This window comes from Cydia strobilella, chromosome 16 (genome assembly GCF_947568885.1).
Source record: "Cydia strobilella chromosome 16, ilCydStro3.1, whole genome shotgun sequence".
In the NCBI taxonomy this organism is placed as follows: domain Eukaryota; kingdom Metazoa; phylum Arthropoda; class Insecta; order Lepidoptera; family Tortricidae; genus Cydia; species Cydia strobilella.
In genome coordinates this window covers 15,403,164-15,418,170 of record NC_086056.1, presented here as the reverse complement: position 1 = coordinate 15,418,170, position 15,007 = coordinate 15,403,164, and the positions used below count along the sequence as shown (strand labels likewise).

The window sequence follows — 15,007 nt, the reverse complement described above, 5'->3', positions numbered from 1 at the left end:
TAATGATAGCTTGCAACGACTCGAATTTGAATTCTTCAAAACGGTTATATCCGGCGCAATTTTAGTTTAATTGCATAAAAACATTTTTTTCTACTCGCCGACTGTAATGGTTGAATTAATATTTTGTATACCTAACTATAATTGGGTACTTTTCATGTATGGGCGCCAACTCAACTACAATATTCATTTCGAAACGGTTTAGTTAACTATAATGAATTTGACCAATCACGTGGCGCGGCGGTCCAGTGAAAAGACACGCGCGACTATTTCATGAGTAATACGTAATACTTATTCATATATATTATTATGCACGCGTTGATGTCTTTAGTACTACTGAGATACTTACATAATTTTCTTTGATTATTTAAGTTTTATAATAGAAAAAGTATTATTTAAGATGACTCGTAGAAAAAGTATTGCATGCAATACTTGCAATAGTGATATAATCAAGCTTTTCAATCTCGTACCTTCATTAGGTCACTCAGCAAGCTTCGTGGCCTAAGCACGATACTCGGCTGAGAAGCTCTATTATATCACAATTGCATAAAACACTAGCATGTGACTTCACGGTCAAATTACCTACTCTTTATAGTTTGATAAGAATTTTAAAATAGAATTTGTGTCTAAAAATAACTGCTGTCTACGTTTCTCTATTAATCTTCTGGTGCATTTCATGCATGGTGTAAAATAATTTATTTTAAATACAGAGTCAAATACCCTATGTCAGCTATAAATAACAGTTACAAATTTTTTCAGAGTAAGCTAGAATAAGCACTCTCCGTGCTATCTAATACCTATGTCGAAAATTTAATACGCGTGCGAATACGTAATTCGCAACTCGTGTTGATTTAAAACACTCACTTCGGTCGTTTTTTTAATTTATCACCACTCGTTGCAAATTTCCTACTTCCCGTACTTGTATCGTACCTAAATAACTATTATCTCCAAGTACAGTCACTGTCAAGTGTAAAAATATGAATCTAGACAACTTACTCAAAAATATGTCCCATAGTTCTTAATTCGCTGACATAAGAGCTATGGGACATATTTTTGAGATGATTTGTGCACCCATATTTTTACACTTGACTGTACATAGACTAGGTATAGTTGCATACCTCATGCCTGAGTCATGTTTTGTTTAGTAGATCACTAAACGCCAACAGGACCTTGTAAAAATTACCATTTCATGTTGGTAGGCCCCTATTCCCTATTATTTATTTTGTTAAAAAAAAGATAATTTGAAAATTGGAACGTTCGATTTACGACGCGCAGGCCAGTAGGCGCGCGCCACGCCCTATTATTATCTGTGGTCCGTTTAAACGGTTCGAATTTCGAACACATAGGAATTAAAAAGCTATTACATGGGGTTGGGGAGGGAGATATTCGGGAGCTTTTGACGGATAGGTGGATTTTTTATGACAAATAAGGTGTAAGATTGTGCAAGATAGATGGGATCAGGGGCCGGCAAGCTGCAGCTCGCGAGCCGCATGCGGCTCTTTAAGGCCACACCAAATATTAACACTTGAGAGTTCTTAGAACACCGAAAGCAACACTTGTGGCTCTTTGAGCTACATATTATTGCTTATTTTGGCTCTTTATAAAAAAAATTGCCGACCCCTGGATTAGACGATGGTCCCCGCCATACAGATCTTCGGAAGATCCGAGGGGACTTCCGGTTCGAACGCCATCTTGATAGTAGCCTCGTGATTAATTCCTTTGTTTTTTGCTCATTAATATTGTTTAAAGTGTAATATCGATAGCTTTATTGTACAATAATCTAATGTGGTAGTGTGCAGTGAATGGAGAATTAATCTCAAAGCTTGTTTAACCACCATTTTGGAGTCAACGGCCGGTAGTCCACGTGCTTCTCGTAAAATCCAGCTATCGGTTTTACGAGACAACTACAACAACCACCGAACAGCGTCGTGCTCTAAGAGCATTTATTTTGTTCCTATCCTTTTACGTGACATTGGCTACGGGCAACACCGCCCTCAAGTCCATCAAGAAAAGAAGAAGAAGATCCGAGGCGTGGCCTAGGAACAAACTTGTATGACGGTGAACGCACATGTGCGTTGAAGGGCGAGTGGCTACTTTAGATTATTATTATTTTTTTTTTAATTTATTTATCTCAATGTACATCACAAAAATTTTCTTATAATTATATTCCTCGCCAAACTGCGATTACAGTTTGTTGGCGAGATCGCGCTCATTTTTACATTTTAAACATTTATGCACTTAAAAAACTAAACTTAAACCAACTTAAACTAAACTTAGATACTATCCGAAAAGCGAACATGCATGGCGATAGTTTATGATGACTATTAAAAAAAAGATATATTATTTTATCTTGTCAAATGTCAAAACTAATGGTCAAAAGATAAATAAGATATGTAGTAATATTCTATGTTACTACTTCAATAAAAAATCGTATTGATTCTTTGATACTGATAATGATAATAAGGCAAAATCTATGGCGAAAAACAATGTTTTTACGGGTTTTGGTGTATGTCCATTCGCCTATTTACCTCATTTTGGCCTTATTTTTTTAAATTCCTTTTTTAGTGTTTTTGTTACACTCTGTATGTTATTTTAGAGAGATGTGAAAAATATTTACTTGGCCATATGTAAAACCTTTAACTCTTTGTTTTATTTGACATACGATTTGACAAACTCGCGCGTTTGTTACACATCTGTCAATGTTATACTTAGGCTAGGTAGGTATAATTATTTTTATTTTTTTTTCAAGCTATGTCGAAATTTTGCTGGAAAGCTATTAAAAATTATGAACAACACAAAAAGAACTTGATATTTACGAGAAATTTCCATGCGATGCGAATCGATGAAATAGTCAGGGAATCCACCTGTTCTTGGATGTGCCGTAGGTAAGCAAGATTCACTGTCACCTTCTTCTTCCTCGCGTTATCCCGGCATTTTGCCACGGCTCATGGGAGCCTGGGGTCCGCTTGACAACTAATCCCAAGAATTGGAGTAGGCACTAGTTTTTACGAAAGCGACTGCCATCTGACCTTCCAACCCAGAGGGGAAACCAGACCTAATTGGGAATAGTCCGGTTTCCTCACGATGTTTTCCTTCGCCGAAAAGCAACTGGTAAATGTCAAATGATATAATTTCCGAAAAACTAATTAGTATGATCCGGGGTTTGAACCCGCAACCTCCGGATTGAAAGTCGCACGCTCTTACCGCTAGGCATCTAGCGCATTTTCGCAGCGCAACGCTTCCTTTTTACTGTTCCTTAGTCCTAAAGGAAAATGAACGTAGCTCGAGTCGCTCACCTTTCGTTCCGACCATTAACTATTACCATTCGTCCACACTGTTACATGACAATTAGTAAACCTTATTACAAATAGGTACATAAGGTCTACCGATGATCAGCTAAGAATATTTTTGTTAGTACATCTACATATATTGGTACTTGAATCCAGACGCGAGTATTCCAAGCATGATCCGTTAGACTGGCGCGAGGCTATAGCTCAAGCTGAACGGACTGTGGGCTTCCCTACCTCCTTCCTCAACCTGCGGTGGCTCTTCAACGACGAGATCGCCAGCACCGCCATACATTTAAGGAAACTGGTGAGATGTGACTACTTTTAACTCCCCTTTCCTCCTACTCCTTAGGTAGAGTTACTTTAAGTGTGAGTCTTTGGACTGGCAAGAGGCTATAGCTCAAGCTGAACGGACTGTGGGCTTCCCTACCTCCTTCCTCAACCTGCGGTGGCTCTTCAACGACGAGATAGCCAGCACCGCCATACATTTGAGGAAACTGGTGAGCACTAATCAATGACTAGGTACTCACTTCTATTTCTCCTGCTGATCTCGTATCCAGGTAGAGTTACTTAAAGTATGAGTCTTAGAACTGACGCGAGGCGATAGCTAAAGCTGAGCGGACTGTGGGCTTCCCTACCTCCTTCCTAAATCTGCGGTGGCTCTTCAACGACGAGATCGCCAGCACCGCCATACATTTGAGAAAACTGGTGAGCGCCAGCAATCTCTAAAGACTTCCTGACCTTTGATCGAATACCCCTTGTCAAAAAAAATGATCTCGTATTATTCGGGTTAGCCTAATGCGAAAAAGAGGTTACAGTAGCTTACTTAAACTTATAAGGTTTGGGTTTTTCATGTATACTTCTTTTTGGTTACAGTAGTAGTAGTAGTAATCACTTTATTGTACACAAAACAGGTTTACAAAAATAAATTACAGTAATGGAAGTACAAAGGCGAACTTATCCCTATAAAGGGATCTCTTCCAACTAACCTTCGAGTAGATGAGTGGAAAACTATAGCCAGGTCAAATAGACAAACTTACAGGATGTACAAATTAATATTTAAAAAAGTAAACTATTTAACATACTGCCGTTTACTACCGTATACCTCAGGAAACTGCTGAAAACATATTTAGTTAAGCCTACTCATAATAGTGTGAACTTTGTTCGCAATACTAGATAAACACTAGATAGCGGTATGTTTTTAAAGTAGTGACAAATATCTACAGGTCTTCTTTCGACAAATTCTTCCTCAGGTCGGCACAAACCACCCTCTCCTGAAATCAGCCAAGAACCTCCTGATCGGCTCCAAAAGCAACTTGCAGTCAGTAGGGCTCATTATTCTTCTGGTCTCCAAAGCGGCTGGACTTAACACTCGGGATTACACTGAAGACAAATACGACTCAGGTGTGAATAACAGTGGAGATTTTGAAGTAAATAAACAGTCTTCACATTGAATTGTGGATCCACATTTCGGTAGGTATGCGAGCGGGAAACCGCTTTGTGTCACTCACATACTGGAGCCGGCGTAAGGAACCGCATCAGTCTGATAACTACATAATATTAATAACTTACCTACGTCAAAGTAAATTTCAATCACGAGTCATCACATTCTTCTTTTATCAGTATGTACCTAAGTGTAAAATATCGATGCAGTAGACAAAACATCTGAAAATAAAATAGGTAATCAGGTCCTATAAAGGTGTCGCCAATGCTGTATGCAAGGACCTAAATTAATGTTATCCATTAGAACAAACTGCTGCTCTTCACTGATTTTATATTTTTACTAGAACATTTTGCTTTATCTTTTTAATTTTTAGGAATCTTACACTCGCAACGTGCCCTAGCCGAGATTGTCGAGATGAAGCGTACCGGCCACATGATCCACAAGACCATGGCCAACCTTCAGGAGAAGGAGAAATTCGGAGACAAGTTCCAAGACCTGCTCTGTGGGAACAAGATCGTTCTCTTGTCAGGTCAGTTACAGTATTCCAGAAACCCCTGGACTGGCAACTGCTAGTAGGGCCCACTGGCTGGTGGTAGCGCTCAGTTTAAATCATAATATCAGCTGAAACCCGTCTACTCTCAGGCGCATTTTAATTTTAATTATAGGATTTAAATTCAATCTGGATTACATATGGATCGGATCTGATGTCGGTGTCAAAAATGACGTTTGTGGTTGAAGAAAATGCGATCATGCCCAGATTAGTCTACCATGTTGGGAGCCTTCTCATCCTATATTCTTCGGTTCACGGTCGCCACTCAAGAACTTTTATGTCTCACAGCAGACAAATTATTAGATTAGTTCATATTCAGTCGGTTGGAATAGGAATTCGGGTTGGCTATTAGAGAAGCGGAAAAGAGCTAGGCGTTTCCCCAGCAATTACCTATACATCATACGTTTCTATCCATATACATATGTGCCATTTTCAATCAAAAGGGTACTTATTTTCGGTTGTCAGTCAATAAGGCGCTATTTCCATCCAGCTTCAATTTGAAATCAACCTTATTGACAAGCGACAATGTGGTACCTTTTGGTGGAAAATGTCACATATATGCTAAAAAACTCTTATCCCCAGGCGACTACTTGCTAGCCAAGTGTCTCCAACACCTCGGCGGCTTGCGGAACAACGAGGTGACAGAGCTCATCTCCACCGGTCTGAGGGACCTCGTGGAGGGTGACTTCCTAGGCGAACATGATCCGGACAATACTCCCATGCCCACTAAACCTAAAGGTACCTAATCCCGTAACCCCCTATAATATACATCACGCAATAAGGTGTGTGTGTCATATGTGTAAAATTATGTATCTTTAAGATTGACAGTTTTCCATGCAATGTGAATAGTCGTTGCTAATGTTGCTATATTCATTTTCGTAGATTCTACCTAAGAAATTATTAAGATACTAGGTAAATAAAATAAGTATGTTGCTTAGAGCCCACGTTAGCTAACTCGACACTGCTTTTGCAAGTCACAAACTTGAAATTCCTTTCATAAAACGTTAAAATTATGAAACTCCCACGTTTAATAACGCAACGCTCATGTAATATCTCAGGCGTCCATAAGCTGCAGTGACTGCTTACCATCAGGCGGGCCGTATGCTTGTTTGCCACCGACGTGATATTAAAAAAAAAATAGCCTCGCTGCCACACTATCTTATACAAGTCAAGTCTTGAGTTAGCTAACACGGACTGTCTATTGTCTCTCCAATTATTATTTTCTTTTGTTTTTTTTTATCAGCTGAAAACATAGTTGAACCCTACGACTGGGAGAACGAGTACAACTTGGAGAAGCTCGGCAGCAACTCCTACCTCGGGCAAGGGAAGGAGGAGTGGGTGCTCCGGACCATGCTCCAGTCCGGCAGCATCCTTGGCAAAGGCTGCCAGGGTGCCATGAAACTCGCCCGCCGAGGCGAAGAGATGGAGCGAAACGCGTACATACTCGGCGGGCATCTCGCTCTGATGTGGCAACTCTATTTAGACATAAAAGATTTCTTCATTCACCCACATTCGTATTCTCTGGTTGGAGCTCCTGTGATCATGGCTTTATGGGAATATCCTTCAATTTACGGACATGTCTGGATACCTAAAGTAGAAAGAAAGCCCATAGAGATGAAGCAACTGCATTATGCAGTACGCAGCACGCGTTCCATGGATTATCTGACTGGACTTTTGGACGAGGAGCTGGCGGCCATTTTGAAATATAGCGACCGGTTTCCGGTGGAGGATGCGCGTGAGGCTCTGCAGAACATGGCGCGGACGATCCACGGAGAAACGCTGCAGTACATGGAGAATTGAATAAAGGTATGATTTGCTGGTTTTATTTTTATTGTAAGTTAGATACTTAGCTATTGATGAGTAAGGGCCGAGTTGAGTGAGATTATTCGGTGCCATCTGGTATTAACTCACGTTTGAGCAGTATCAATTTTGCCAAAGTTGAAGATGCACAGTCCGCGGCGAATAAAGATAAAGATTCTTTATTTGCAAGAATACATAATTCTAAAATACAGGTGTTGAATAGCTAAGCGGGTGTCTAAAATGCGGCATTGCTGCTGCATACGATAAGTAGGTACACTCTTTCTTTACGGGAACGTCATGTTCAGACGCGCTACACATAATTGACAATGTTTGCAGTAAGAATCTTATTTTGTTATAAGTATTGAGAAAATTATAACTATAATACATTATTTATTTATTTTAAACTATTGCACAAGTACAAGTAAAAAGTACAAAAGGTGGACTTAATGTCTTGAGGCATTCACTACCAATCAATCGCTGTCGATGAGCTGTAGACCTCGCGAGCATAGCTTAAAGCTGAATAAATGTATAGGTCCGCCGTTTAGAAAAAAATAGAAAATGACAAAGAAAAACATTTTTGAAATCAAAAGCTTGTAAAAATTAAACGAATACCTACGCTTAGCCCGCACATGATCAATCTACAATACGAAATTTATAATTTTTTTAAATAAAATGTATAAAAAAAATTACAAATTAGATTTAAGTATAAAAAATACAAAAACTTATGTCCCCCAGCATACAATTACTGGGAATCTAACCAGAGGGACCTCCCTACTTCAAAGCGAATGTATGCAAACTGCGCCATGATAGCTCTTAGCTAAACTGACGAAATATGGTTACATATTCTCTAGTAAAAACTAAATATCTAAATACCGCCTAAACCAGCGATACAAATTTTCTACATTTTTTGCCTTTTAATACTCTGTAAACATGACTCAAAAATAAAATAAAACATGATATCAAAGCCATTTTGAAAAAAAATCCAAAAACTGGATCGACAAAAAAATCTATTTAATCATAAAATCTGGTCACAAAATTTCACGAGAATCGGTTGAGAATTGCGACCTGTAGAGGAGTATATTTTCTTACTTATTTGATATATTTCGAATTTTATTGCCTAGGTACCAAATAATAATGGTGCCGCATAGACCACCGGTGGTGTGGTTGAGTACATATACCTATAAACAATGAGGATATAATAAGATAGAGCGGTACTGTCATAGTAAATTTTGTAACCACTGTAAATTCACTGCATGCCATCTATCGACATACTTTAAAACTAAAAATGAAGATTTATAAAAATACTTTAAAATGTATTTAAATATGGATAAATGATTTTTTTATTTGCATTAATTATTTTTATATGATTTTGACCCATGTTCTTTCACTGGTATGCGTTAAAATTATAAATAACAAACGAAACAGTCAACGCCCTCTATACGAGTGTAGGCCAAAACTAGTGGCGCCATCTGATCGAGAATCAAATTTTCGTGATTTTCCAGGCACGTTTTTTCCTTAGACTGTATCCATCTAATATTACGGAGTTATATCTATCTTTGCTATAAACAAATCATACTCCTATTTTTAGCCAAGCGCTTTCCTGATTGCATCCTAAAACGAATCTGAGGTTCGTTATTGGTAAACATATCCTAAGAATTTGCTTTACAAAAGCGACAGTCATAATGATCTCTAACCCAGAGGGATTATTTCAGTTCAGTTTCCCAACAATATTTTCTTTCACCGACCAAAATGCAGTAGCATAATATCGTATAAAATTTTCTGAAAACTAGTTCCAAGAAAATAGTAGGTAATTTATCAAAAAACTTGTATGCAAATATTGGGCAAAGTGAGTATGTATTTTTCATTTCTCATGCTCTGAAAGAGAGTCATTGTTGTTCTAAAAGGTGCGCAGAAAATGATACGTGTCTGCACTAGAGCATTTCACGTTCGAAGTACGATTTTTTTAATTTTTTTACGATACGCAATTGAAATTTGAGTTTTTAAATGGATTTGTTATAAAATTTCCATTTTGACATTTGACTCTCCATTCCATAAATAACGATACTTTTGCCTGAATTGTTAATTGAAAGTACCCTCAAGAAATACTATTAAAGTGTATACTTAACCATGTTTTTAACAAAATACATGCATTTTACTTTCCTCGTATTCGAAATGAAAAGTAGAGTGTTTAACTCGGGTGAAAGGCATCATTTCTGCCTCGGACTATTGGCGCTCTCACTGCGTTCGAGCGCCAAAATACCTCGGCAGAATTGAGTGCCTTTCATCCCTTGGTTAACAATCTACTATGTATTTATATCAACTTAACATGGAAATCTCATTAGCATATGATGAGGGGAAATCGGGCGGGTGGCAAAAATCATGATCAGCGAAATAATGTTGAATTACCTGGTGTCCGTCAGGTGTCGGCGGATCATGTCCCATGTCGAATTACCTATATAATAAATGAGGGGAACTATCGGTTCTCGATTCATATTTAGGTAGGTATACCTACCTACTAGGGTTTAAAGGTCCCTTTTTATAGATTTTCGTAAATAACTCGTAAACGGTGGCCTTAAATTTCCGTTTTTGGTCTTTGTTCATAAGAAATAATAAACCATTTGAAAATAGGGAGGTATGCTTCTCGTTCTATGTTTAGGAGCATTTTCGTAAAAAAGTGTAGTACTTTTTTTCGAAAAACCATCAATATTTGGGTTATTTCTACTCAGAATCACGAGGACTATCGAAAAATTGACAGTTTTGTGACGCATTTTCCCATACATTTAGTATGGACCGTCACAATACTGACACCCAAAATTTGTAGATATGTAAAACTAGGGACACTTTTTTTTGTTTTAATCAATAGGCCTCGTGATTCTGAGTGAGTCCGTGTTCTGTCATAATAAGTATGGTATTGTCGTTATAATTTCGGCACATTTTATGAGCAGAGCACACGAGTTAGGCTGTGGCCGCTGTGGGTGAAAAGTCGTGGTAATTAAGGCTGTAGACGGGCGGAAACGTATCGGAAATTAACTCCGATGCCCCTGCGACGCGTAATGCGACGAAATTGTTTATTTTACACATTAATATATTTGATTATAAGTGCACCGTGTCTGTTGCTTCTGGTGTCGGTGTCACGGTAATTTTACTATTCGTAAAATTAACTGCTACGGCTACGACACACGTCTACCGATGGACCTAATATATACAAGGGCGCCACCAAAGGGGGCTTAGAGGACTGCCGAATGAATCCGTGAAAATGCGTTTTCACTTAGACTATACGGAAAACTAGTTTTACCTGGGGGAAAACGTGGGAAAACGCGTTTTCAAGAAAACGGGATTTTTAGGACAGTTAATAAAAGGATGGTAATTCTGACCTTAATTTAGCGAGGCCCGCGACTTTTTGGGATTGGCAGTCTTTATTATTTATCTGTTTCTATTTTATAGGACAGTGTATAAATTGAAACAAATTACGTATATTTAGAAACATGTATTTATAACATTAGTAAATCTCCTTCAAATAACAAACACAACGACATCAAATAACCATAAATGCATTCAAAACATAATATACCAATTCACATACGTGGCTGTACTCTGTAGACTGTAGTAACATTAAATAATATCTCCGCGCATGTAATATCTCCGGTGTTGCAGGCGTCCATAGGCTACGGTAACTGCTTACCATCAGGCGGGCCGTATGCTTGATTGCCACCGACGTGGTATAAAAAAAAATAACTATTCACTACTCGTGTTTATTATTAGGGAGTTTTTTTTATGAAATAGGAGGCAAACGAGCAGACGGATCACCTGATGGTAAGCGATTACCGCCGCCCATGGACACCCGCAACACCAGAGGGATTGTAAGTTTAGGTACACCTTCACTCAGACATCTGTTTGGGACAGAAATTTCAAACTGAAAGGCAAATTTTTCGCAACTATAACTAAACAAAAAATTGTATGTTAACCTCGTAAGACCCACCATATAGTTTTTCAATTTTTAATTTGAATCTTTTCATAAGTATATTGGAACGAATTTCGTTTGTTTTACAACGCAGTGAAACAAAAGAAATGATACTTTATTTGTTTCATCAAAAGGTTCAAATTAGATAGCAATGAATATGTACATTTAGACTCACGAGGATACAATTATCTTGTAAGATGAGCGTTTTCCATATTAAAACTTTTTGGGTCTTCTAACTTAGAATCAGTTGCATGCATAATCAATCCTGATGTTAAAAAAATGTCCCAAAAATTTCATACTCAAAGGTGACGAATGGAACGGATATTTGAGACATCTTTTTTAATGGAAGGATGGAGAATGGTAACAATTCGGAGTAGAATGAGCCCAAGATAACCAGTTTTTTTTAATGATCAGATATACTGCCAAGAAAACGGTTTAAACCTCGTAATAAGGCCTATGGGCTATCCTTTAATGTAAGTTAAACCATTTTCAATTGGAAAAGAGTTGCATCTCCTTTGTTTAGTTCGGTATTTTTTTTCTAAAACAAAATATTTTTAACCAATATTCAAATTCAATTGGAAATTTGTATGTATGGAGGGCCTTAGAAGATTAGAGTCAGACCATGATAACTCTGCAGCGATTTTTATAACCCCGACGTGCAAGTGTTTTCTAAACGTCATAATTTCATAGAAGTTTGACGTTTCAAACAAAACATGCACGTCTGTGCTATAAAAATTGCTGCAGAGTTATCTTGGTTCTAAGCACACTTTTATTTTAATGATATAGGAGGCAAACGAGCAGACGGATCGCCTGATGGTAAGCGATTACCGCCGCCCATGGACACCCGCAACACCAGAGGGGTTGTAAGTGCGTTACCGGCCTTTAAGATGGGAGTACGCTCTTTTCTTAAAGGTACACTATAGTTAAGAGGGTTGCTAGTAGAAAATCCTGAAGAAAATTAAACATTAAAATGCAAAATACTAGAAAATTGTACTACATAACTCGCTATAGGAAATAATTTTCTTGATATGGTACTTTTGAGATCCAATAGACCCTTTATTTCACCCTAAACTTCAAAATTGTATGCTATACTCTGACAAACCCATTTTGTCAGTAGAGAAAGGCGCGAAATTCAAATGTTGTATGGTAGGACAACACTTCGCGCCTGGATTTTTTTAATTTGCCGCCTTTTTGTACTGACGGAAATTTATTGTTATATTAAATTTAAAAAAATACAATACATTTCTAACACCAAGGGTAACGCAAAGGGAATAACATGTAATTGGCAACTTTTGTAGTATACCTACGTGGCCCCTTTGATAACTACACTTAAGTTAAGGCTGCTTTTCCACTGAGGCAGAGACGAGCGGAGATGAGACGAATCAACCATTAGCGGCGAAGAGATGTGTATAACAACTAATGCTTTTCATTCCTCTCATCTCATCTACACCGCAGTGGAATGGCAGCCTAACGCACAAAGTAAACAATATTGTCTTTTTTACTGTTCTGTACATTAGTTTTGAAGTTTTGTAGATATAATGTAAACATAACCATAGCACATATTAATTATTTCACTGATAAAACATCATTTTGTACAGTTTTGTGCATACTAAACAATTAAATTATAAATATAAATGTAAACCTTATACCAAGGGCATAAAATTCAAAATGGTATCTTCAAGGTCATGTTAAAAACAGACGCAAACAAATCTACATATTTATAAATGTTTTATTAACCTTTTAATTGTATGCACCGACTCATTATCACCAAACATGTCAGCAAAATACTCAGCTTTCCTAGCATTTTCTAAATGAAGCAGTTTAGTCTTTTCTAGCGCATCTGTTTTTAGCACTTCCTCCTTCAAACATAGGAAGTCTATATCAGCTACATTGTCTTTGGAATTGTCTATGATTTTATACAAATCTGGTTTTTCATTTAATGCGAATAACACAGGCGCACTCGCTAAAGAAAATGAATCGTTGTTTTCAGATGTGAACTTTTGTAATTCGCTAGCGGATTGCCAGGCTAAACATAAGTGGCAACCGAACTGATAGGCCTTCTCTTGCTCTGTTAGGTCTTGGCTTCCTAGCAGTAAAGCTCCTTGACAACCTCTACCAAATAAAGAACCACCATTATACATAGTCCGTAAAGTCCACTCTTTAATTGGTGATCCTAAGACATCTTTTGTAGCTAAAGGTAATGTGTCCGCACAGATTTCAAACTCATCTTCTCCTATTTGATTAGGTTTTCCTGGTATTGGCATGTTCTGTTTATCCCGTTCACCGTAAAACTCTCCTTCACTGATATCTCTTAGCGCAGTTGATATAAGATATGATAAATCCTGGTTTTTTAATCGCGCTAGCATACCATTAGCTGTTACGAGTAAATAGTCACCGATTAATAGAGCTATTTTGTTGGCAAACATGGATGTTTCTGTATTTTTGCCTCGTTTGTCAAATTCTATGTTTAATAGGCCTCGATGGACGTAATGTCCAGTACGGATCATTTCTGTGAGCTCTGCCAGTGTCCGCTGCTGCTCAGAGGATGAGTGGAGTATGGAGTTTGATTGTGGAGGCCCGATAGCTTTGGAGAGTAGCAGGATGACCAGACCCCATGGTTGGAGGTTATTGTGCTCATTGTAGAGGACTGTCTTGGCTGTTTGTATGATTGGGTGATTGCTGCCAACCTGAGGAATAAGATAACAATAATTTATATTTGTCCGTAACTAAACGTAAACTCTTTTTCTTTTTTAGGTTCTTATCTAAAATGGATTTTGAATAGTGATGTAATTATTTCAGACATAACTTAATTCTCTTTTTTAACTCATATAGCTCTTATTGCTATAGTAAGTTAGCTCAAATTATAGAAAGTATATTATCAAATTAAACATTTTTTGCACCAAGTGTAACAATTATATGTTACATAACTAACTAAATACTTTTTATAAATCATTCCCTAGACTGTACAATAATAATAATAACAAACTGTAGAAGAAAACATAAAGATAAAATATTGTAATTATTATTATTAGGCAATAAGATTCAATTTTTTTTACTTGATCTTACAAACTGTTAAATAAACAGTAATGACACACTGTATTAGTTCCAAATGATACTAATTAGACAGAGCGCGAATCGCGAGGTTAAATAAACAAGTATCTATAAGGAAATAACCTTGCACACCGCAGGGCGCGATCACATGGTACCCAGTTGCATAATCCTTGGTAACTCCTTCATAATAAACACAACACCATGTTCACTTTAAATTTTACTAAAAACCTTGTACATAACCTTCTTTCTACTAAAATTTTCACGAATATATCCCATTTTAGCATTATAAATGAAAGGAAATAGCGTAAATAGTAACGTAACTCTACTTACAACTTTCCGTAAATGCATAGCCATATTAGCGAATTCGTCGCTCAATAACCATCTCAGGTTCATGAAAGAGGTCGGATATCCAACTATTTTCTCTGCTTCTCTTATAACTTTGGTCCATTGTGCGAACGGAGGTCGAATTAAAAAGTCTTCCTGGGTTACGTTGGTCATGGTGGATTCTAGGCGAATTTGATGTGATATTAACGCCGTTCGGCGCAAGTGGCGTATTAATGCGTAAGACATTTTTGTTATATGGGGTTTTGTGACACTTTCTAACACTTTCACATTTAAATTATGAAGTTTTTTTTGAAAAAATATTACAACACTGCGATAAGTGCGATCCTCCGTTGTGGTTATGTCACATTTATTTTGACATTTCCTTGCTACGTTCGGAAACATTGCTTCGGATTGTATTGGGTTCGTTCAGAATTTGTTTAACTTGTTTTTATAAAGTTGGTCAAGCTAATCTTGTCAGTAAATAAGAACAAAAAAAACTATACTCATCCTTTTTTTGGGTGCAGGTACTAGTGGAAGACAAAGATAGTATGATTCTCTCTGTCTATGTTTGAAATGAGACAGTCCCTTGACAA

The 15,007-nt window shown here is 37.4% G+C and overlaps 2 protein-coding genes across 2 annotated transcripts; one reads left to right on the top strand and one right to left on the bottom strand.

The window, feature by feature from the left end:
- Nucleotides 1–2,728: 2,728 nt before the first annotated feature.
- Nucleotides 2,729–7,096, top strand: LOC134748107 (all trans-polyprenyl-diphosphate synthase PDSS2-like). Its single transcript, XM_063682802.1, has 6 exons — nucleotides 2,729–2,882; nucleotides 3,444–3,591; nucleotides 4,538–4,688; nucleotides 5,102–5,257; nucleotides 5,861–6,016; nucleotides 6,522–7,096. Exons 1-6 carry the CDS (start codon nucleotides 2,749–2,751, stop codon nucleotides 7,076–7,078), a joined length of 1,302 nt encoding a protein of 433 aa, XP_063538872.1. The 5' UTR covers nucleotides 2,729–2,748; the 3' UTR covers nucleotides 7,079–7,096.
- Nucleotides 7,097–12,752: 5,656 nt separating this feature from the next.
- LOC134748162 (all trans-polyprenyl-diphosphate synthase PDSS2-like) lies at nucleotides 12,753–14,764 on the bottom strand. The gene is made up of 2 exons (XM_063682869.1): nucleotides 14,421–14,764; nucleotides 12,753–13,726 (listed from the first exon to the last, which is right to left on the bottom strand). The coding sequence occupies exons 1-2, from the start codon at nucleotides 14,658–14,660 to the stop codon at nucleotides 12,758–12,760; spliced, it is 1,209 nt and encodes a 402-aa protein (XP_063538939.1). The 5' UTR covers nucleotides 14,661–14,764; the 3' UTR covers nucleotides 12,753–12,757.
- Between the last annotated feature and the right edge of the window lie 243 nt (nucleotides 14,765–15,007).